Source organism: Bombus vancouverensis, chromosome 8 (genome assembly GCF_051014615.1).
Source record: "Bombus vancouverensis nearcticus chromosome 8, iyBomVanc1_principal, whole genome shotgun sequence".
Lineage (NCBI taxonomy): Eukaryota > Metazoa > Arthropoda > Insecta > Hymenoptera > Apidae > Bombus > Bombus vancouverensis.
This window is the reverse complement of record NC_134918.1, coordinates 5,806,008-5,830,576: the sequence shown is the minus strand read 5'-3', so window position 1 is coordinate 5,830,576 and position 24,569 is coordinate 5,806,008. Positions and strand designations below refer to the sequence as shown.

Sequence of the window (24,569 nt, the reverse complement as noted above, 5' to 3'; positions counted from 1 at the left end):
TACTATGCTTGATTATTGCTTGCCGTCTACTAGACCATCCTTCTTGTCATCGACCTTCTTGTGTATTTAGGACGCCGAACTTCTCAAGTTGATTCGATTGTGTAATCCCTTTCAGTAGGATCAAGTACCATGGATCCAATAAAATATAATAATATATATATAATAAATATAATAGATGATAATAATATAAATTCAAACTATAATATGTGCAATAAATTGATCGCGGGTATTTATGCAAATTTATATCGATATGAACTTCATTGAAAAATTGGATCGTACGTAGAGATCAGTTTCGCTTCATAAGGAGTATTCTATTTTGAATAACATGTACATTGCGTTAATATTGGGAAAAATTCGTAGCGTGTTTGAAAGTCGGTGTAATTATTATATGTTATATATTATAAGGGGATTCAGCTCTGAATCATAGGTTAGGAATCTCATGAATAATTTATTGTAATAACGAGGCTATTTAATGGTTAATTTATCCTGTTCACGTTAAACATTAATTTACCGAAATATAGATACATATTCTATTTAATGATAGTGCTTTAGGATTTCGTGTTTATTTAATAACGTTAATATTGGCATTTGATTCGATATGTAAATTATTTTATTTATGGATCGTATAGATCTGATTAATTACGTATTATTTAGTGATCTGTGCAAGTGTTCGTAAAAATACATATAGCGCTGTCGGATTAAAAACCTTGGAATTATAGAAACAGGTCAAGCATTTTACAATAGCTACTCAATTATGTATCGAGTTAATATGTAATGGGAAACTATCGGTCGTGTAATATTGTACAAAAGTATGTATCTGAGAATGAAAATACTTCTATGAAATTTACATTTTATTATTATTGTATCGTTTATACATAATTTAACGTCGTTCAGATGAAATATTATTTGGAGCATCTATATTGCACATATACATATTGCAATATGCTTATTTTACATAAACTGCTAATTGGCGCGTTCCATCGCTGAAACATTAACGTCGTGTTTACAGAAATAGAAACTACTTCTACATTATTTAAATTAGATATCAGTTGAACTCTATGTATTTCATATTTATACATTATAATATGATCATTTCACATATTGCAGCAATAATTGGACTACTTCCATTAATATTACTTACATCATTTTTATTTTGAATCGCAAGCGAACGTTTCATTTCAAAAGACATCACATAATTATTGTTCGATACCGCGCCACGGCATATAAATAAAAACTGCCATAAATATCAAAAACTATGTTTCAACCCGAGAAATATACCCATGTATATGCCGCTTCTCTGCATCTATAAGAAAATATAAGCGTCGCACGTCTAAATTTATCGCGGCTCGATCGTACTACTATAAAACATAACGATCCTCTGTGATGCTCCATTCTTTCTACGCTTCTCGTCTTTGGTTTTCACAGTTCGACGGCAACTGTCGATGAAATTTCTACGTGGATACTTTCGAGAGATTCGCCACGAAGCGATGACGCTTTTCTCTTTAGAATTCACGTCTTTGTCTACTTGTCGCGATGGAAGGAAAACCACGCGACGATGAGCTGTTCGCATGGCTCGCACGATGATCCAGACGTAGATAATTTATTCAAACTGCGGCTTAGCGGTGGTGAATTTCCTGTATATGTCATCAAATTACATACAATACTGGTCGTAAGGATCCGAACGAGTTTAGAATTTTAGACGAGCCTGATGATGACTCGATGAAAATGCACGTTTAATTGAGCATCATTAGGTAGTTACGTTATACAATGTCTCGAAGATCTAGTTACATTGCCTTAATCAGTGATACAAGCGAAATGTTCATTCCATTATAGTTGAGATTTTAGAATCCCTTCAAATAATTGTAGTAATCTCGAAGAACTATCCTTTCAAAGATATCTCCTTTTTCTTTGACAGATTGGATATATCTGATATGGGGTTAGGTTTTTGAAGTCACTGCCCTGTTGAGAGTACGCGTTTGATCCATTGTCTGTTCCTTCTGAAGAGGTGAGATGACTTGGTTTGCCAAGATCTCTTTGATCATCCTCTCTTCTATTTTAATCAAATCTCCTTTCCTACCGTCTACGTAGGTTTCTAACTTCGTTTGATTAGTAATTTAACATTAATTGGTAATTCTATATACGTGTATCCATTAGAATCACTGAATTATATACGGTGGACACATATTATTATTATATACAGTGTATTATTATTATATACAGGGTATTATATACAGTGGAATTATATACAAGGATCGATCTAGAGCCTTTAAAATTTTATAAATTTTAGATAGAAACTAATGCAAATGTACAACGGTGCATTCTTGAGATTCGAATGATTTTTGGTAAAGGCTTAGTTTTTCTTCGGTATTATATATTTTACGCCAATGTTCACAAGCACGTCTAGTATAATAAGACATCTGCTAATCTCATGCAAAACGTAGTAATCAACCCAGATAATCAGGAATATAATTAATCAGTCAGAATTATGTATTCGTGCAAAACAGTGATTCAGAATATGTAAAAAGAATATGCAAAAATTATTTAGAAGCGTTATAGAAGATAACCAATAGAAAATTATATGTCAGTGCCTACAATTTTTAATTTAAACTTCAACTTGAGAAAATTTTCGATGAATTAGGTAGGAAAAAGATTTCAGAGGAATCTGTTGAAAATCCGGATCTGATTCACAGGCTTATTTATAAAATGTACGATAAATATACCAAAGAGCGACGATTTGTACGAAAAATGCCGAGGTTCATCAATGGTGGAGAGAAGAAACTCTAATTATATCATTTATGATCGATAAGATTTTTGTATCATAAGATATAACAAAGTATAAATTCTTTAAATATCAAGATTTCAAACAAGATAGTAACCGCATAAATTATAACAAGTTTCTAAGTTTTTTTTTTTTTACATCATGTATCTACTATTTTCATTACTTTACCACAGGTTTCATACTTTAATCATCGGCAGATCTGGTGTTAACAAAACGATTATCTAAATCTTCTATCGAAAACAAGAATGAAACATTCGTTGAAATAATTGTTACACTACCAGCATGCGTTTCAGATATTCTTGCTCGTAGGAAAGAAGAGACGCCGAGGCAAGAGGCGTCCCTGAGGATTGTCCGCAATCCTGCGAAGATTGCACGAAGGTCGCTTTTGCTCGAAGTAAAATGAATTATGCGACCTCCTATGAGGGTAACGGAGGCGGGAACGTTTCCCTTCTGAAATCGGCAGATGGTCAAACGGAAACGACTTTTTACCTCGGCACTTGGTGCCGACTGATGCGTGAGTGTACAAAGGGTGTCCTATTTTTACGTTTGCTTCTTCCCATCGTTTAAGTAGCCAGCATTGTTCGAACGTTTGGCTTCCGGAGTGAGGTGAAATTTAAAGACGATCTGAAAAAAAATGCAACGTTTAATTTTTTTTACAGAAAACCATTAAATTTGGATATATATTAAAACAAGCAAAAGAGATGGAATAAACCTTTTGAATTGGTTTATTTCGTGGGTAATGTCATGATGTATACTTAATAATAGCATAATCAATCAAATACACGTATTATTTTCAAGGAAACAGTCCCATATAAAACAATTTTATTCTATATATAGAGAGTAGCTTACTTCGTGTAAAGTGTAAAGCAATATTTAAACATATCAGTTGACTTATTCGTAGAATTGAGTCGGCGCCAGTGAAATTTCATACAATATGCGTCGGACGACAGGCAACAGTGCTATGAAATTACGCAAATATTGTAATAGAGGGAAATTAGCGGTTTCGTATCGTGGGTAAAGTAAAGTAGCGCGTTACAGTATGACCGTTCGAAGGCGCGGTAATATTCGTGTGAACGGTACATTACAGCTACTACGGCGGATAGCTCAATTATGTCAAAATTGCAAATACGATACACCGGCTGCGTATCTTGAACCAGTTGATCGTGTAATAATAAAAAAGAAGCGGTACCGCCGGAAGTTACAGATCGCCTCGTTATAAAATGGCGTTGCCATGGCGAATAAAAGCAACGCGCGTTACATTGACGTAAAAATGATGGGAATCTTATCTCGGATGCAAACGCTTTCGATAAAGAAACTCTCGTCTCTGTGCTTTTAGAAAGAAATACACGTTACGTCACGTTATTGTACCATGTTCCGATGTATTGTATTTTTCTGGTCGATATTTCATCTTGCTATGGTCTCATAGAAACGAGATGTGCACCTTAATATCCTCTTTTATCTCGTTATTATCATTCGGAAAGGAAAACGATAAGAATGGAGAATGCTGGAGGTTTTCGAAGAACGAACATGGTACGACAAAGAATTTTATTGTAAGAAGAGAAGTCATTATTTCAGCGAAGAATTATAATTGGTATGAAGTATTGATAGAATATTAGAATTAATATAGAATTATAGGCTGAGATACCTATAGTCGCTAGCTGTAGTCGACTGACGAATATGTTTTCTTGTTGAAACCGTTAACGTTTCTGTTTCCTTCTAACAAATGATAAATTATCTACTACCGATGTAACGCATGATCTTACATTATAAGGTTTTTAGGAAGAATTCTTTCTCGTGTACTTCATTTTTACATGAAACGTGAAACAGAACGAAACTAAAAACCTCGCAACCACTCATCATACTTTATCTTCCTCAAGAACCTTCAACCTTCGATGACGCGATATTTATAACGAACCACCCTGTACATATTATCTTCAACTGGATCATAAATTACGGAACTATGATTTCCCACATAGCTCGAGTAATATTTTGAGAAATAAAAAAATCCACCCAACGACTATAACACACACACACAAAAGAAAAAAGTGAAAGAAACAGGCTATCCTATATACGTGCACGCAATTCGTACGCGTGTGTTTGGGCGTTTGCAGGAGGAATGCGTGCGTACGCCATGAGCGACGATAATAACACGATGAGAATTATCCCACGCATCGTGGTTAGGCGTACGAAGATAGCGGCCGGGTGTTTTCTAGTTCGAGACCCGTTTTCAACTCGATTTTTCCCTTCCTCCCCTATGAGACGAGCGTCGCGGAGGCCAGTAAGAAATAGTTATTACGGTAGGTTCGATGCCCACGGGAAGACGAGGAATATTCCGCGTTTCCTTTTGATCATCATCGCGTGATCCGCAAGCAAACACGGTCTTCTTCTCACCGTTATTTACAGCCCCCGGATATGAATCGTCCGCGGGGCGAAAATATTGCTTTCCGACTTGGAAAATGTATTTGCTTTGCGTTCGATCAAATATCCATAAGTTTTTTCTCCTGATTTTACTACCTCTACGGAGGATTTTATGGAACGCGGCGGAGATTCGTTTAGATGATTTCGGCTGATAGCCGTGTAATTAGTTCCAATCACTGTCTTATCTTTGGCTTGTGCAAATGTAGGAAAACACGACGCACGATCTTGTTTGTTGGCATTTTAGATGAATATAATCCTGATTATGAAAGTTGGAATATAACAACCGGGTATTTTTAAGCATTTAGATTTAACGAACGGATACTATTTCTTAAAGATAAATACGTTTTCGTGGTTGTTATGATCAGATGTTCAGATGCGAATTGTATTTTGTTCGAGCAAACGTAGGAAGTAGTATTCGCTCTCTTAGTGACACGACGATGCCTTTACATTCGAAACTTCGCTCAGAACGGATGGTTAAATGTTTTTCATCGAAATAATCAGGAGTTTTGGACGGTTGTTCGTTATTATAAACAAATCTCTTTGTTACATACTTTATTTTATGAAGTATTTCGTGATCACATATTAACTCAGAATAGAATAAAAATAATGAAATCGCTATTATATCCTGCAAAAATGTGAAGACGACTAACAATTTCCTTGTAAATATATTAAAAATCATTGTACAGTGATAATGTACGGTCCTGGGCGTCGACTCAAGTGTACACGAAGTGACGTTCTCCACACGAACGAAGTACCTGTCGCAGGTGCCCTCCCCGGTTGGAGGACTCGACGCAGCTTGAAGAGGAAAGGGAAAAAGAGAATGTTGGAGATCAGAGGGTCGCCACCCTTATTCACTCTTTGCGCTTGCTCTCGAGTCGTGTTCCATGGTTTTGATCCTCTGAATTCGCCAGCCGAAAAAGTCGCGCATAGCTTCGGGTTGTTTTAGTTTTGCCAAGTATTAAAAATGTCTGTCGACGACCATGCTCTCGTTTCCGTAAATATTGAAGGTGGCCACAGTTCTTTCCATTTTTGAAAATTTGTGCGTGCGAAACTGAATCCTCAAATATCTTTCGACCTGCATCATTATTGTTTCAAATAATATTTCTATTTTGCGCATTCACCTATTCATATTATAAATATGTAAAATAAATTAAGTTTGTTTAGAATTTGTTCAAGGATTGTTAAACGATACCTAATACTGGGAGGAAGATTTTGTTTTCGTTGCCCAACGCTCTGTATTCGAATTTTTCTTTACACATAAGAAAAAGAACCGACGGTTGATTACATCTCATCGTCTTAATTGGAAAAGTAGAAAGTAGTAATTGGTATGGTATGAAGGAAACTGTTTGATGATAATGAACCTCCTTTAGACAGTATTTTTGCATAAAAAGCCATAAAATTACGCAATTAATTATCAGAACGTAGTTCCTTCGCGTGTAAAACACACGGAAGAGTAATAATTGGGTAGCTTCTATAATTTTATTTAAAACAGAAAGAAAATTGCTCGTAACTGTATCAGTTGCGGGAGGCAGCCGTACCAAATAAGTTTCACGTTACTCGGTTAGACATTGTCTATTGTTGGGTAGTTTCTAGGAGGCATTAGTACTCGCAGAATTGCACAGGATTCACAGAGAAGTATGGCAACGAGCTTCTCTAGCGATTATCACAAATTTTCCCAACTATACCCGATTACCACGTTTTCCATCCGCGAAGCCTGCTTTTCCTTCTCGGTTCGCACGCGTACAACTACGAAATAAATATAGTTGGACCTCGGTAACTCATGGTTCCGATGATCAAATTTTGAGTTACAGTAAGGTACAGTTACTTGAATTACCTAAACTTCGATGTTTTAAAGTTCAAACTTGTAATTAATGTAGAAGAATCAAGCTTGTTGTATATGAGAAACCATTGATCTTTGATATAATAATAATAATAGAATGACAAAATATGTCTATATACACAGATTGTAAAAGAAACAACAATATAATTTGCAAAAATAAAGTAATATATACGCGATATCGAACTATGATGCTTACAACTAAAGATTGCAAGAAAAAATATTCCCAATGTTGATACATTAATCTAATAAACTTCCTTTTTGATAAGTAGATTTTATTTAATAAGTTTTTATTTAATATTATTTAATAATAAATAGTTTTATCCTCTTAGGAAATAGGATAGCCAAGTTGTCAATGCACACGATATTTAATTATCTGTCGCGTCACTAATAACGAATTAAATAGTCTGTCTGTAGATGTAGGTAAGAAAAATTGCTCATAACCGAGTTTGACGAATTACAAGACTAATCACATAGCTGACTGTCATAACCATATCTTACCTTCCACAGAGGTAAACAACTTGCAAAGGTTGGACTTCTTTGAATTGGAGTAACACATATAGACGCACGTGTAGCAAGTAATTTGAGATAAAATAAGCTCGTATTTCGACTAATACAGGTTTACACAAGGAAGAAGAAGGGAATGTGTAAAATTGTGACGTGATCTTGAAAGGATTTTCGAATCGTCGAGAGTCGATTGCACCCTCCACGTAGGTAACTTTGCCTCTGTCCGCGAAAATCTAATTACAAATCGTGGCTGACAATTTTTGCTGTTTCCGTTTGTTCCGTTAACTTCTGTAGAATAATTGACTTTTTCGGTGTAATTAACACGATAACGAAATAAACGAGACGGAAATAAAGCGCTACGCAATTGGGTTACGAGCAAGCTTCTCTGCTATTTTAGCGAAAACGAGCGTAACTTTTAGATCTTAATCGGGTTGGTTAAATAGCTGTCGGAGCAATCCTTCCTCGACTAACTTTTACTATAGTAGATACGTTTGTTTGCAGAGTAATTAGCCATTTCGAGGAAAGATGAGAGATTTTTGAGAGAGAGAGAGAGAGAGAGAAAAAATATAACAATGTAAATTGTGCAATACGTGCGCGCACGAGTCGTAACACGAAAAAGACGAGAGATAATGTATACCGATATTAATATTAGAGATATTAACTTATTTCGAGGTGTTTATAATTTGTTTCGGAAGTTTATCTGGATGTTTATACTTTTCTTAATTGAACAGCGAATAAAGTCCAGACTGGAAAGAATTTTGGACGAGTAAACTGTTGGTTAAAAAAGTGTCTGCAAGTTTTCTTGCTGAACAATCCCGAACAACCTTCGAACATATCTAAGAAACTTTGGTAACAATGAAACTTCAGTTTTCTTCAATATGGAAGTGGTACATAAACTAAGGAGGGCAGAGTAACTTTTCAAAAACTAATTTTATCACGTAACTATACTGCTCACAAGGAACTGCAACCAATGCAAATATTTTTATCTATAATTTCGTAAAATTGCATGCTGTCCAACCATGCAAAACAAACAAAATGTCCAGACGAAACAGCGTAGTTTAAGAACGAACGAGGATTGGATTCAGACAGTACTTATATTAATTAGTCCGAGTTTTTTTAACTAGTTTAACCATAATAATACTACGTAGCGAAATAGCTACGATGGAAAAAAGTGTTCGTTAATAAAAAATATCATAAGAGAACAAATCGAATAGATTAATGTATAAGAGACATGGACCATATCCATATTAACTTATCTTGTAATAATTGTTCGCATAGCGACATAGTAGCTAGGGCTGGGGCAAAGTCGAATTAATAAAATGTTATAAAAGAAAAAGGCGCGTAGATTAGCGGGAGGGACAGAGCGTACCCGTTAATGAGGATGTACGCGTATTATGATGGCGTAGGTCGGTCGTTGCGTTTCTAATCGTTGCGTGTGGGGTATGTTGGCAGTGCTAATGGTAACGGTAGCGTCGGCTTATTACGTTGACAGCGATGCAGACGCGGTGGTAGTAGGCCAAGGATCTCTCCAGAGGTCGGCCCTCGTTTAACAGACAATCAAAGACGTTCGATAGCCGCGTTTCAGCGTCGTGGAGGCGATTAACACTTGGAAGCGGGTGTCCTAGAAATCTAGGATAATTCAGGTAACGGGATTCTTTCGTAATCGCGTTAGGAAAGAATTTGCAAAAAAAAAAAAAAAAAAAAAAGGACGAGAGGCCGACAATGTCGGACGAACAACGTACCGTTCGTTCGAGCGTGTTTTTTTACCGATTTTTCAAGTCACGCTGAATTTGGAGCATTCGTGTGCGCTGAAATGAAAATTTGTCTAAAAAGTTGTCATGGCCAGTTCGGCGTAACGTTTGGATTATCTGTTTTGGAGAATTTGGGTTAGTTTATCGGTGCTTGAAGTAGTTTGTTATTTTGTTAAAAGTTTGGTGTTTCTAGGTGGATCGTTTACGATTTTTGAAACATTGATTTTTTTTGCGGCGGTGTGCTGTGAAGTATAGAGAACACAAAGTATGTATTAGCTTACCCTTGCTTCAGTAAGCAAGGAACCTACGTAATAATATATTTTCAGAAAAACTTTAACATAAAATTCGAACAGAAATATGAAGCAGATCTGAAATATCAAATATGAAAAATTTGTTAACAGAAAAATATAATTCATATTAAAATGGGATAGAGAACGCAATGGGGTTAGGATCAAAAATATTATTTCTGACATATTGATCGACTCTAAAATTCCACATTGCCATCTTCTCCTCTATACGTAGTTGTAATAATAGCACATCTGTTGTTCACAATTTTAATAAAAAAGAAAGAAAGTTTTCAGCACTGTTTTTCGATCGAGTCTCTAATTCCTCGATTCAGGTTAATAATGAAGTAGCCGTATACCACCGTTAGCTACTTTCTTTATAGGGTTTCATAATGATTGACAGTGCGAAGCGGGACAGTCCGTGTTTGTCAGCAGTTTGTCGCTACTTCTATACCGTAGGGAGCTGAACGAACGATCTAGATTGAATCCAGAGATGCTGTCAACGATATTGCGGACACCGTTTGGTGTCACAAAGAACCGTTTGTGTGCGGCTGCACACCGCACTACGATATGCCCCCTCGTTTCGTGCATCGTTCCAATCCGTGCCACGTTTTATAACCCTTTTTCTCCCTTGATGTCCTCGCGTAACGCGATCGAAGCATGGAATACCTGTTACGATTACGTATTCCACCGTCTTTTCGTTGGTCGATTTAAAGGATTTACTTTGAGAGGTAGCATCAATATTTCTCGTATCAAACATGATTTAAGAGGTCGTGGATATTTCATCGAATGCATAAAGCAGGACACGCTCGGATATTTATTCCAGATTTATGAGAAACGAAATTGAACCGAGGAACAGATTAAACTACCATTGGCATTACCACTGATAAATGTCGAAGATACTGTCTACTTGAAAAGCAATTGCAAGCAGTAGAAGCGATGTAAAGTAATATATTGAAGTTTGTGATATAATCGACGATAGTGATATAAGTAATATAAGGTAAAGTGATATAGATGACGATTAACCTGGGAGACATTATTGAAATTGTGTTGGAAATAGGTCTATAGTATTTGAGGAAGTCTTTCTAACGGAATCGTTAAAGAAATAAAGAAGAAGATGTGATTAGATGGTTAGCAAATTATCATTAATGGGATTCAAAAATAGCATAATTAAATAGAGTGAATAAACGAATAAAAGAACCAAAGGCGAGAATTCAAATTTGTAATGTATTTAATAAAGTGATATTAAACGTGCTGTTAGAGCGTAACGATTAAGTATGTCGAAACTGAACGGAGCAAAAGAAAGATGGTACAAAGAAAATGATAAAACTTCGGTTTTTTCGATTACGAAATGGTACAATACATTGGACGTTTAGCTAAGGAGGGCAGAATAACTTTGTAAAAGCCAATTTTAGCGTATAATAATATACTATGCATAACTGTACCGGTCACAAAAGTTTTAAAGCGACGGAAATATTTTTATTTGTAATTTTATAAAATTATATCCGGCCCAAAATAAACGAATGCCCAAGCGAGATAGTATAGCTAAAACGGAACGAGCTAGGATCAGATTAAGGCAGTATTTTTATTAATCAGTCTTAGTTTTTGAACCAGTTTTCAAATAATTATTCAAAAACAAACTAGAATTCTATATTATTACCATTTTCTCTATGCTTCATTGGATTTTCATGCTACGCAGGGTTTCAAAGTACCAAAGTTATCCGATGCAACGCTTAATGCCGCTAATAAAGGAACGTGAAATATTGAAATGCGATCCTACCCGTTAGGGATTAAAATAGATACGATCTTGGATTAAGGTAATTAATGAGTTTGTCGTTGAAAACAACGAATTTACGGGACAATCTATGTATAATTTCCGCGAGAAATTAATAATATCAGGCATTTTGTCCGCTGATTCATTTGTAAAATATTCGCATTGTTAAATGGCTAAGTTCTTTATGATTCCCGTGATTCATCTGATGAAATAAACGTCCAACTCTACAAAAAATATCGATAAAAACGTTTATTGTTATATCCAATTGTTATGCGCGAATAAGTTTGATCTGTGTTTTGCCAAAAATAAAATTTACCAAAAATTCTTTGGAAACCTGTTGAAAGTTGTTACGAATCGGTTGAATTTACCGCCTATTAAATATTCATTATTTAACAATAAACCGACGTAGTTTCGCGCAAACGCAGTACAAACGATCATGCACGGACATCTCTGTATCCTCGAGCGAATTTATGCGAACGATTAATCTTTCGGAATTGTAAATTGTTTTTCACGTTTTACGGTTCATGTACGAACGATGATGTACCCCTAGAGTCGTTACTCCGCAACGATAAGCGTAATAATTCGTTTTACGCTCGCTGTTACGTTTCTGCTTTACGTTCACGGAATACTTTTTTCTGTGACCGTCATGCTATGATTACGTCTCTATTTATTATAATTTGCGGGTCATCAAAATGATCAGCCAATCGTTTCTGGTTTTTCTGAATTCACGGCATTCGTACGAAGTAAACTGGCACTGTCTTTTAATCAAAGTTTAATCATAAAATCTTTTTGGTACATAATAAAACAATATTGTATTGTGACATAAATTTCGTCCTATTTTTATATTTATTATGTAAATAGGACGAATATTTGTTGCAATGTAATATTTTCTTTTATGAATTTTGTTCATTGGCTCGTATTTTAAGTCGACTCGTAGCTTGGAAATTTATGCTATCGTTATAGTCAGCTTCGATGACATTTATAAAATTAATTCTTATTTTCACTAATTGAATATTAATTTGTGATATTGGGCGACTAATTAATTTACAATAATTACATTATTTTATCGGTATAATCTTAACCCAATTTATGTAACAAAAATAATAAATGTGATTGATGATACACTGGCCATGCAAATCGTGTATCTTAACATAATTGAAATACATCTACGCCCATAATAAATGATTCACAGCATGATGAAACGTAATATCTAGCAAATGGTAAGTGGAACGTAACATCGTATATAGAATTGCTCTAAAAGAGCGAACTATGTACTACATGTATGTAACATCTTCTTTATCAAACTTACAATGTCAAATGTTATCGATACGTTCCTGAAGACCTTTCTGTAGATAATCAAACGTAGTGAAATGTAATTGTCGCTGTAAAATAGCGAAATAGATTAATCAAATATAGGAGTAAATCATGATAATTGATAAATATCGGAAATTACATGATTCCTTTAATGTACGTTGATCATTTTAAACAATTGTCATGCTTGATTGAAAAGTATTTAGCTGCAATAAAATTATGAACGATGTATGTTCTATTTTACATTGTTCTACTAATAAATATATAGTGCAATGTAGGTTAACAAAATTTATTGGTTTACACGGTGTCCGACTGTTAACTCAGGATTGTAATATTCAGAGCTATGTCTAGCACATACTATTCAATCACGATTATCTTCAACTTAAATATCAATCATTATTATTATTATATGCGCTCGGGAAATGACAGAACTTTTATTGTATTTTGATCTTTCTAATTTTGTATTTTAATACTTCAGGGATTCGCTAAATTTTAGGAGAATGTATTAAGATAAAACATTTTATTTTATTTCGCTGCTGTACCGTATAAATGTTTGCAAAATCGTATCAAAGTTTCCTCCGAAAAGAAACTTTTTTAATAATTTTATAATAATAGACTAAACCAGAAATAATTTTTTTTAATGTACGTTTGATATTAAGCGTATAAAATATCAAATATGCGGGATATCGCGGGAACGTATTTTTAAATTAACACGCGACGAATGCAATATTAAAAAGATAGGCTTTCAAGGATAAATTAAATTCATGGAATAATTAAACGTATGAAGTTTTCATCGTAACATTATAAAAGTAACATTTCGAGTAAATTATGCATGAGAAACTTAATGTAAAAGTAAACCTAATATTTGTGGGAATCTTAAAGGATTAGTTTTAAATTCTTTCCTAAAATAGTTATTAGACAATGAACTCATTGTTCCGATGAAATCAACAAATTCCTTTTCTCAATATTTCGTCGTGGATTCATTTCGATTATACGAGACTAAACAAACGAGACACGACAGCGGGCCGAAAATGTTACGACCGGTAATTCCTCATGTTAGCTTCGCGTTGGTCCGGTACACTGTGCCTTTAACGAGACGCGTTAACCAGTCACCGGTAAAAATATCTCTGTATATAGGCCATGTACCGAAAGTTCATCCCGTATAGTGAAAATGGGAACTGCAAGCTAGATAGACCGGCTCTAATATCGAATGCATCAGCGAGCTTGCATAATTACCATCTCTAATTTCGTGGAATGGCGCGTCGAGGTGCGCGGACATCGCTGACGTTCTACGAATGAAATTAATCGACTGGACAGGTGTATATTTAATATTTTTTCCTTTCTTTTAATATCTTTCATGCAGAATAAAAAAAAGGAAAGAAACAAAAAGGAAGACACGTGGAAGATGAGTTGCAGTACAGACTAGATATTAGAGAGCGTTAAAATGATTTTTTTTTAATGAATTGCACGATGTAATCAGGGTGAATGACGTTAGTGGATAATTTAAAAAAAAAAAAGAAATAAAGAAACTTGCGAGGAATATCTCGACTCGAGATATGTGTAGTCCTTTTTTTCACGATCATCTAAATAGGTGTAATTAATTACGTAATCTCTGTATCATTCTTCGAACACGAAATCCTGTAATTAACGCTGAGCACAGCGATAGTATCTCGAAGCAGAGAAATTTCCTCACGTGTATTCCTGCGTGTCTTCCTATGCAATAATAGTGAAAAATCAACGCGTTTACGTACAATGATAATAAATCGCGTTTTGATGATGAACTTCCTGATTTAAGAAGAAGACTTTAATCTTCGATTATCGGTGGAAAAGTGTTCATAAATAAATTACGTAGATATAAATATTATTTTATCTTAGCCTTTGTTCAGTAAGTAGGTTTTCTATCACGTATTATTAAAGCGCGGATATTTATGCGAATTCATATTTTTACGAAGTTCGTGAAAAAAATGGAACGTAGATAGAAAATTGTTTTACTTTTTAGACATTATAACGTGTACTATACTTTGGATATTTTATGTATCTTATTCATTACGTGCGTTTTGTGCATTCTTTGCAATTCTAATTTTCCACAAGTACATAAAAATCTATAATCTACGTATTATCAATTTTATTTACATTATCTATATATCGTTTTAGACCTTCGTATTGATATTCGCTCTCTTCCCCAATTACTTCTTTGTCTTCTTTCGCTCGTTCGTTCCTTGCCTTCGCGTCTGTTTGTTTCTATTTGCAATTTAGATCATCTTCTTTTCTCTTTTTCTGTCTCGTCTCTCTTAGCCTTCTAGCTAATTCAGACTTTTGGTTGACCTGTTCTCGTCTATCAGCTCTTTCTTTTACACTGGTCCATTGTACAAATACATTACCATTTGAAAGACTAAAATTCTTTTTAATTTTGAGTTATCGTTTACAGGGGAGAACAAAATAAAGAATTATGCTTCGCTATTTCTTGTTTTCAGTAAGTTCATAAGTTTTCCTTCTATAGTACGAATATTACGAATACGGTAATGTTTTATTGGTTTCTATTCTAATTAATGAACCTTAAACGATTTGATGAATTATAAAATTTTCCATTTCGAGATTACTTTGGTGCATCGTGCGACTCGCATAAATAATTCATTTCTTCAAAGATAATTAAATTTTTCCAATACAAGTATCGAATTGTTCAAAACTTCTCCTGAAAGATTTTTCTGTTATAGTTGTACGAATTAATTAAAAGTATTGTATAAATTCAAGCATCCGGCCATTGGAAAATCTAAATTTACTTTTCACTGAATATATGATTCTTAATATTTTAACAACAATACATATCAAAATTAATTCAGCACAATAATAAAAGTAATATATAATAAAAACAAAATCAACGAGAATGATAAGTAATAGATTAAATTCTGATATCGAATTTTCGATATCAACGCAGATTAAATTTCAATTACGATCAAATTTCATTGCTATGTACTTATCAAAATAATAGCTTTTATTTGCAATCGAAAATAAATGTGTTGATTAAATTTTTACATTCCCATTTTAAATCAAAATTCTCGAAATATAATAAATTTATAATCGATTTTTTGGTATTTATTAAAAATGTTTCCTTCTTTTCGAAGATTGATAAATACGCATAAATTAAAGAGTACTTGTCAATATTTGTTTGGTAGATCCATATAAACGAGTCTGCACAAATTCAATATCTTCATCCAAATTATAAACGTACATAGGTGAGCCACGAAACCGATAGTCACTGTTGGTAATCGATGAGACAGAGAGAGGGCGAGGGAGGGGGGGGGGGGAGAAAGAGAAAGAGAGAGAAAGAGAAAGAGAGAGAAAGAGAGGTGATCTCGACGGTCGAGATCCTGAGGACGTTCCTGGCTGCGCGTACGCGCTGTTTTCTTCCTTGACATTCCGTTTCACGCGAGACCATAGTACCTATACGGGCACGGACGAGTTGTGAACGAGACGCCGGCTCAGCAAGTTTCTTTTTGAAAGGAAGAAAGAGTCAGGCGGACTACGCAAAGATGAAGAAGCAGGGGAAGGATAAAACGAGTAATAGGAATCCAAACAGAAACGATCCGCAAGGTCGATGCAGCCCGTTCCTCTCTTGGCCTCTCTTCGGCTTTGCTGCTGTTGCTGATGCTTCTTCTGCCTCTTCACCACGTTTCCCGACGCGATCCTCTTCTCATTTTTATCGATTACACGATTTAATTTTCTGCCACGACTAAAACGACGGAAACTCTTTTCGTATGATACTTTCCGACTACTTTTGAAATTAGAAACTGATCTCTCGAATCTTAAATCGCTTTTGCTGATTTAACGCGAAGATATGTCTCCGTGATTGGAATTTTTAATCTGGATCTTTTTTGGAAGAAATTATTAATCGAAGGCGGGAGGAGTGTTGCATTGGAAAAATTGATTGGAATTGATTTTCATTGGATCGATTAAAGTGCAGCTATAGATATATTACTGTTTAGGTATGTAAGTAAGTATGAGGATAAATCGAAATTCTGGTAAAATGAGATTGAGATGATCTTAATTACAATCCTAAATATAGATTTTATGAGTTCTAAGGAATGAAAAACTTATAATAGCTATAATAAATACTATAATATAATAATCTATAATAAATAATAAATAATAAATAATAAAAGCTGTGTATTTTTAATTGACATAATCATCCATTTATATGGAAATGCTTGAAGCATTGAAACTCTAAATAAGTAATACACGTGAAGCTTCCCATAGCAAAAGAGGAGAAAAATATATTTTAAAAACGAATCGTTGGATTGTTAAGAAGACTGATAATTTCAATCAGCAAGGTTAATTACACCACGGATGTCAACTAGAGCTCGTATAAAAGTTTACTAGGCAGCATATCAAAGATTGAAATTGTCTCACCGAAGAACCATTGTTGCGAAAGTCCGCTCTGGCACAGCTTATTATCAGCCTCTGCTTCTTCTGTCTCCGTTTTCTGCAAGGATAGAAAGGCCAGATCCCGTAGGCCCTTGTTATATACGCGGTTCACCATTTTAGATCCCGCAAAATTGCGTCCCGTTGATAGAATAGCTGGAGTCGGCCGGAAAAAATCGTCGCCCCGTCGTCGTCGATTACTCCAGCAACATTTTGCGGACTATCGGCCACCATTCAATTCGAAAATCACTGCTCAGCAGCTGTGTATCGTTGAATATCGTCTGGCATAAAAGAGTAGATTTTAATCTGAAGTTTAATATCTGCCTTGACTGCGCTGTTTCACGAAAAAAACGACGCTTGCTCTTCTACGTTAAATTTTTCAATATCCAAATGAAATTGAATTTACGATCTTTTAAAACTTGGAATTTTTAGATCCTTGAATTTATGAAATGTAGAATTTTCTAAAATTTAGAGTTTCTATAATTTGACGGTTTTAATATTTGAAACTTTCTAATTTTAAAATCTTTGAAACGTTGAACTCCAAATTTTTTGCTAGGTGAGTTGTTAAATTTTTAGATAGTTGGATTCCTAAATTTTGCAATTATTTAATGTTTACCTCTTTGAGCTCTTGAGTTTCTTTAATTTCAACGCTTTTCGTTTCGAACGGGGATTGAAATATACGATGTAAAATTTTCTAGCAAAGAATAGGAAGAATAATGCATATTTACAGAATGAAATGGGAAACTGTTAAATGTATGTTTTGTCACGTTACTGCGATTTATGATAGATATTTTATATAGGCGTAAAGATGTATAATGGCTACGATGAATTTCAGCGTTTGAAGGAAGTATGCTCGATATTTCAAATGTTTATACTAAAATGAAGGAAAAATGCAGATCCGCTGTCGGAGGAGAAGACGAAAGAAAAAGGACAAAAGAATCGAACGGAGCTTGGACACGTCTTATGAATCGATCGGTCTTCGTTTCAACCGGAGCAACTTATTTTTACGCCTTTCAGCGAGAGATGCAGTGCCTTTAATTATGTAGCGAAATGTTCATCATCGGAAATTTTATGCACTATTGACGTCAAACAGAAATGTAAATAAAAGGCAAGGCAGCTACTATTTTCCTATACTATCGTAATTTGATTGCAACACATTTCAAAATCTGTTCCAGAAACTCAACATTCACTTTGTATTTCTCTTACTAAAACCATATACTTAAACGTCGGTCTAAATACTGACAGTTTAATGTCATATACTGTTCAGTTTAATTGCACAATCTCGGATTTCAAATTTTTAGAAGGTTGAATATTTTTACACTTAAGGAATATATTCACACAAAATATACATAGTTCTTGTATAAATCTCTCAAATGTCGGGTATTTAGATCTATCGGTTTCTTAATTTAATTACATAGATGCACGAGGTACGACGATCGACTTCAGTCTCAAACGTTTTCTTTTCGACTCATCAAAATTCGATTTCCATTCATTGAAAGTTTAAGGCAATATTATATTTTTACACCTCTAATATTCACAATCGCATACACACATATAGAGTCTTTTAAACCAATTACGCAGCTGCGTTAGACGAGGGCGCGGCGGCAATTTTCTTATCGCGTCAAACGAGTACCGCGTTAGATGGGGTTCTACTGTAATGTAAAATACTAAATAAATAAAGATTTGCTAGAATCTTCCAATAAATATAATAAGTAGGTGCAGATAATCGCAGCAACCGTGTATGTTTTATATGATATGAAAATCACGAGGGCGCAGCAGCAATTTTCTGAGTCCTGTTATAACCAAGCGTTCTCAATAAAGCAAGATCTATCAGAGTTTTCGGTAATTATACAGAAAAAGGGCGCACCTCGTCCATTTTAACGATTTCGAAATATATTGCCGAGATCAACATTCTGAACAACTTTTTCCTATTCGCAAAATCGCGTGAAGCAAAAATTACGTGAGGTTCGCGCGAAGCAGCCGGATATTAATCTAACTTTTTTATTTATATTACTGATGATCAGCATCAACGAGTTAAGTTCAAATTGGTCTATGTAAAAATATGTCAGAGTGAAGCATACGGAAGCTAAGTGTAATTGAAGTTTTTTGCGAATATCTGCGAGGACGGAGCGGGGCGGTTACATAGGAAATAGCTTGCTCAGAATATCGAGCTTGATAACATATTTCAAGCTCATCGAAATCTGTGAACTGTGCTCTTTTCTATATAATTACCGAGTTTTCCAAAAAATGTAACAAGTAGATGTAGATGATCTCGGCAACTGTATCTACACCCATATGGAAACCACGTCAAACAGACGAACTCCTCGGTGGCCTGGCTTGTTCGCAATGTTCATCCTATCTGCGCCACGCGTCTGGCTGTTTATCAAGTTGATTTGCGGGATCGACGCATCGCGGCATCAGATCGCGATACATCCGCGACCCGGTCTCGTTCTGCGCGGTTCAAATGCCTCCGGATCGGTCGTTACGTTTCATGGTTGGTCGGTTGTGGCAGTGGGTACCCGCGTCTCTGGCACGGCCTCCCATCCAAAGGTTGTTAGGTATGTGGCTCGCGTGACGTTACATACACCAAGGTCGGAGAATAAACCGAGAAATCGATGCTTCTCGTTCCCTATATTCGTTTTCGACGTTTGTTAGTCGCCGTCTGTTCTCCAACTGGCAGTCACGTTGTTGCGTCGCACAGGAATAATAATTCCTTTTTTCGATTGTGATGTGTAAACTTTATCACAACCGTTGGTTGGGACACGAGTACGATCCTCGAGTTGCATTTTGGAAGAAGTATGGCAATGACTGTCGCAGAATTAGGACTAACTTATACATGTATAGTTAACTATATGTAACTACAGATATATACAAAAGATATAACTAAAACTTGCTTATGTACATACATAAATTATACATTATATATATACATGATTCATAAAATACATGTACTAAATTCGTGATACAAGTAAAAGCAAGGTAGATTCTATGCCATACGAAAGAGAATGAAAATTAAGAATATTAAAATTGTATTAGAAGCCTCGTGTTGAGAAAATCGAATTTAAAGACCTGTAAAGTATACACCTACGTGTTTCTCATATATCAACGATCAAAAGAGACTGGAATATCAAAGAGTAATTTTCGAGATTGTCGACAAATTCACGCCAAGAATAAGATCAATTCGTACGAAGAATAGCATCTCGATTGTTGTTTCCTTTCTTAAGTGGTCAATACTTGTAACACTGCATCGATGAAACGTCTTACAACTACGAAGCGAGTATCAAATCGTACGCTGTTGAAGTTTAGCCATAATTTTTTCAAACAACTTGCACAGTGCTCTAACTAAAGAAAGGCCCTTCGACTCTCGACCAAAGAAGCACCTTCTTGACGGCACGCTACGGTCAAATATCCATGCCTCTGACAACGTTTCATTTTCGCAGCTCAAATCCGTTCCACTCTTCACGATCCGATCGCGAAAAGGTCGACGAGCCTATTTCCAGTTTAGCCGCCTATCGTTTCACCGCATCTATCCGCAGGTGCAGCATGCCTTAACGAGCGACTTCCGTCGCGTTTATAATTCATCCTGCAACGTTGTTTCGCGATTCATTCATAATTCGTAACGGTACCTGTTTCTTTTCCTTTCGAACGATCGTTTCTTGACTCGATCGGTTCTCGTCGTGAACGACGTTCGTTTGGCGTTTGAGATCTGCCTTTGAGATCTTCATATACACATTCTATGCCTCGGTGCTTGCGTTTCAAGTTCGATCTCCATCGTCGTTTGGAAACAAGCTTGAATTACGATTAGTTTAGTTTGGATGGGACGGAAACGAAGGTGCACCGACGCTGCAAGTCGCTTCGCTTCTAAGTTTGCGTTCGATGGCTTCGAGATGCGCGTTCATTCACTGTTTCGAGATACCGTGAATATTCAGCCATTTGAATATGCAACAGTATAATTTTCTCCGATTGATTTAGCCGCGATAGAGAAGTCGTGCGTTGGTGTACGTGTGACTTGGCCGAACAGCGAGTTTGTCGCGTTCGGTGAAAGAGAACCTGAATTAAATGCGAGGAGATTAATAGGAGGCGATTCCGGGCACCTTAATTGATCTTTGTGGAAGAGAGAAAGTAGGAAAAGGCTCTCGGTAAATAAACCGAGATTCACCTTTAATGAGAAGATAAATTTAAGAATGGTAACGGGAATTGATTAACGAGTCTTAGATCGACAATGGAATCGTTTGTTATTTTTATAGGAGTTTCTTTCGTTCGTCTGTAAATTATCTAGAAAATTTCGCGTTTATCGTTTCATGCTTTATGAGGATAATACAATTTTTATAATTCTCGAGTAACAAATATTAACGCTGTAGGAATACTGACAGCTGTAATATAAAGCTTGTACCAAAGAAATCGAAATGCAAGGTACGTGAAAAGCAAGTATACTTCATAAAAAAGTCATTCAAGTATCAAGGAATTTACAGCAGTAAATTTATACAATTTTTTATAAAATATCATGCATATTATATACCTTACGTAATTTTAGCATTAATAATCACGATATTTCGTATTTGAATTCGTATAATTATTAAAATGTAATGTAATTTGCTTGTCGCAAAATGGTTACTCTAATTCTTTTTTAATATTTCTCCTATTTATGCTTACAGAATTCGTCACTTTGAACCAGCACATTCAACAAGAATCATCATGGATTTTGGAAAACAGAAGATTCAATCTGCGTTAAAATTTCTCGTATTATGCCGCGCATGATTAAATACAGCTGTAGTTCCGAACGTATATTAGATTTTTGATCGATACAAAAAGAGAAAAAGGGAAAAAGAGAAAAATATAGTGGAAAGAAAAATGAAAATGGAAGTGAAATATTTTGCTAATTGTAAGACTATTACGAAAGGATCGGTCTATTTAATGGCTTAAAAAAGGTCATTGGGCCCTTGAGAATCGAACGTTGCGACCATTTTGGTGGCGATGTCCAGGAAGAAGTGCTCCAACAGGACACAGGAGCACGTAGGAAAAAGGATCGCAGAGTAGTCTATAGATAGGCTACTATGACGGACTATTTGGATCCACATTTCGTCAGGGCTCTCTGCCGCGATCCTGAACGACGAACGCTTCAAGTGAGTTAATGCAATTGCATGATTATATTTTTCTAATAAATGGCATATAGTTTATGTAGAAGTTTGGTAGTTTACGTTACTAAACAGGTAAAAAGGAAAAATATAAAAGGATAATAATTCAAGAATTCGAGGGTTAATAACGTGAATCATAATCATCAAATCATAATCTCTTGAATTAAAAATTCACGTGAGTTAAACTTTTTAATGCTCGAGTATCAAAATTGTTTCATTTCTGGATCTTTGAATTCTAATATTTTTATATTCTACGATTTAAAAATCTTTGAATTTCTATTCTTTATAATTAACGTTAACGAACCTCGAAGCACTGTCCAAGCTCTTAGTACATTATTATTTGTCGCACGATTACTGTCCATTCGTGATCGTTGATCGAGGTGAACTTTCAAGGATGGTTAAAGTATGAAAGTAAATTGTCTCTGGTTACGTCTAACTTTCACCGTGCTGCACGTATAAAACAAATAAAACATGCACACGTGAAATCTCCAAAGAAATCTCTGACAGAAACAAGAAATTCTATCGTTTCATCTCCCTGCCCCCTCCTCTCCTACACACACAGATACTATATTATTATAAAAAGAATTATTCACCGAGAGTTTCGAATCTTTGTTTTTTTTAATGTTGTGCCCATATTTACTACCTATTATACTTGTTAATGTTTTACGAATAAAGCAAAATTACCTGTCTATATCACCGTTAAAAAATTTTTCATTTATAACTATAAATTTCTCTTTGTCCCACATTTACGATCGTGTTTGTCAATTTTATACGAATAAAAATCATTCAGAATGATCTATTGTGCACGCTTGTCGTCTCTATAATGCGCGATTTTACGCGCCAGTGTACACGCACAAAGACGCATTCGTGACTACGTTTTACGATGGTCGAGAAAGGTTAAAGGGCGTCGTCAATATCCACGAACAGGAGAACTGCTCGAACTTTCCAAACGAATAATCCGCTGCTTCTTATCTTCGCATAATCGCATTGGACTTGAGCGCGCAGCGTCCTGGAATTTCGACGGAAAAAATTCCCATTTCTTGCGCGGGAAATTACTTCTGGGCCCGAGTTTCGCCTTCTCAATACCAATTAAGTAGTTCGAAGGTTAAAAGGGTTCCCAAATCTTTCGACAAAGATCGTATATTAAAACACGGATAATGAGATTGAAGATCTTTAGAAACTTTTCTTTGAGAATGGACCATCAGGAATATTTTTTTAATAAGGATTTTTAATTCAAATTCTTCACACAGTCTGCACAATGCATTAAAAACCGGGTGGTTATATCGTTTTGAAAAGAAAATATCTTCCATATTTTGTAGAATCTTGACCGTGGTAATTTTTATGTCTTTGATGACGTCTTCCTTCATACATTAACTTTTAGAGATAGTTCGTTAAGATGAAACTCGATATGCAAGTATTCAAGATGTTTTTGCAATGATGTTCAAAATGGTTAATACTTAATGCGTTATAAACTTCTAGCTATGTGCTATTATTTCTATTTCCTCAAATACATAGTAATTTGAATGTTTTTTAACAGCTTTCTTTTTTACTCATTATATTTGAGAAGTTTGAACACCCTGATGGCTAACAATCGATACGAATCAATACGATTGATTTGTGTTTTAACAGATATGTACCGAATCAAAAAAGGTCCTTTAGCGAGTTAGTTTCAAGAGGAAGTTTCGCGAAAAGATTCTGTCACGTTGCCTTGATGGCTTTTTTCAAAAGTAATATCGTTAAAACTTCTTCCTAGGATTCTGTGTGTTCTTTATCGGATAAACCAGCGAACAAATACTTTTCCTTTATCGGAAAGGGATAAAGAATTTTCGGCGAAAAGGATTCTCGCGTTAAACGACGCGGAAAAACTAATCAATATTGAAATCTCAAGATAAGTGGCGAAACATTTTCAACTTGAGATAAAAAAATGATAGTTACGCATACCTCTAGTGTTACAAACTGTTTATTGATCATAACATTTTGTAATCCGCCTTCGCGTAAAATTTCAAACAAGCCAATAATTCTTTTTAATCATTGTTCAAACATTTTTTAAATTTACTTTGATTTCCATAGGTGTCCTAACAGTTAGAGATAGTGATGTATATCGAGATAGTCGAATGTTTCGTGATAGCGCCCTTTTTACCCTTTAACTGCCTTTGCTCCCCTTTGTTCTATCGGGACTTGGACTAACTACCAATCGTACGTTTCTAATTCGAACGTCGTACGGTTGATTGCGATCGGAAAAACTAGCTCGCTTTGTTCTATCGTGATGTCCCTTTCCCATCGCGCGACATATCAACGATCGAACGATTTTTGCAATAAAATGCTCTGTCACGTGTATGTTGCGACCGAGACGA

The 24,569-nt window shown here is 35.3% G+C and overlaps 1 protein-coding gene across 2 annotated transcripts in view; it reads left to right on the top strand.

Annotated features, from left to right (window-relative positions):
- LOC117164860 (rap guanine nucleotide exchange factor 2) overlaps positions 1-24,569 on the top strand; it is a 249,658-nt gene that overhangs the window by 26,749 nt on the left and 198,340 nt on the right. For both annotated transcript variants that reach the window (XM_076621124.1, XM_033348263.2), the window contains exon 2: positions 21,736-22,203. In XM_076621124.1, the coding sequence (XP_076477239.1) occupies positions 22,135-22,203 (69 nt within the window). In that variant the 5' untranslated portion in view covers positions 21,736-22,134. The remainder of the gene's footprint in view (positions 1-21,735; positions 22,204-24,569) is intronic.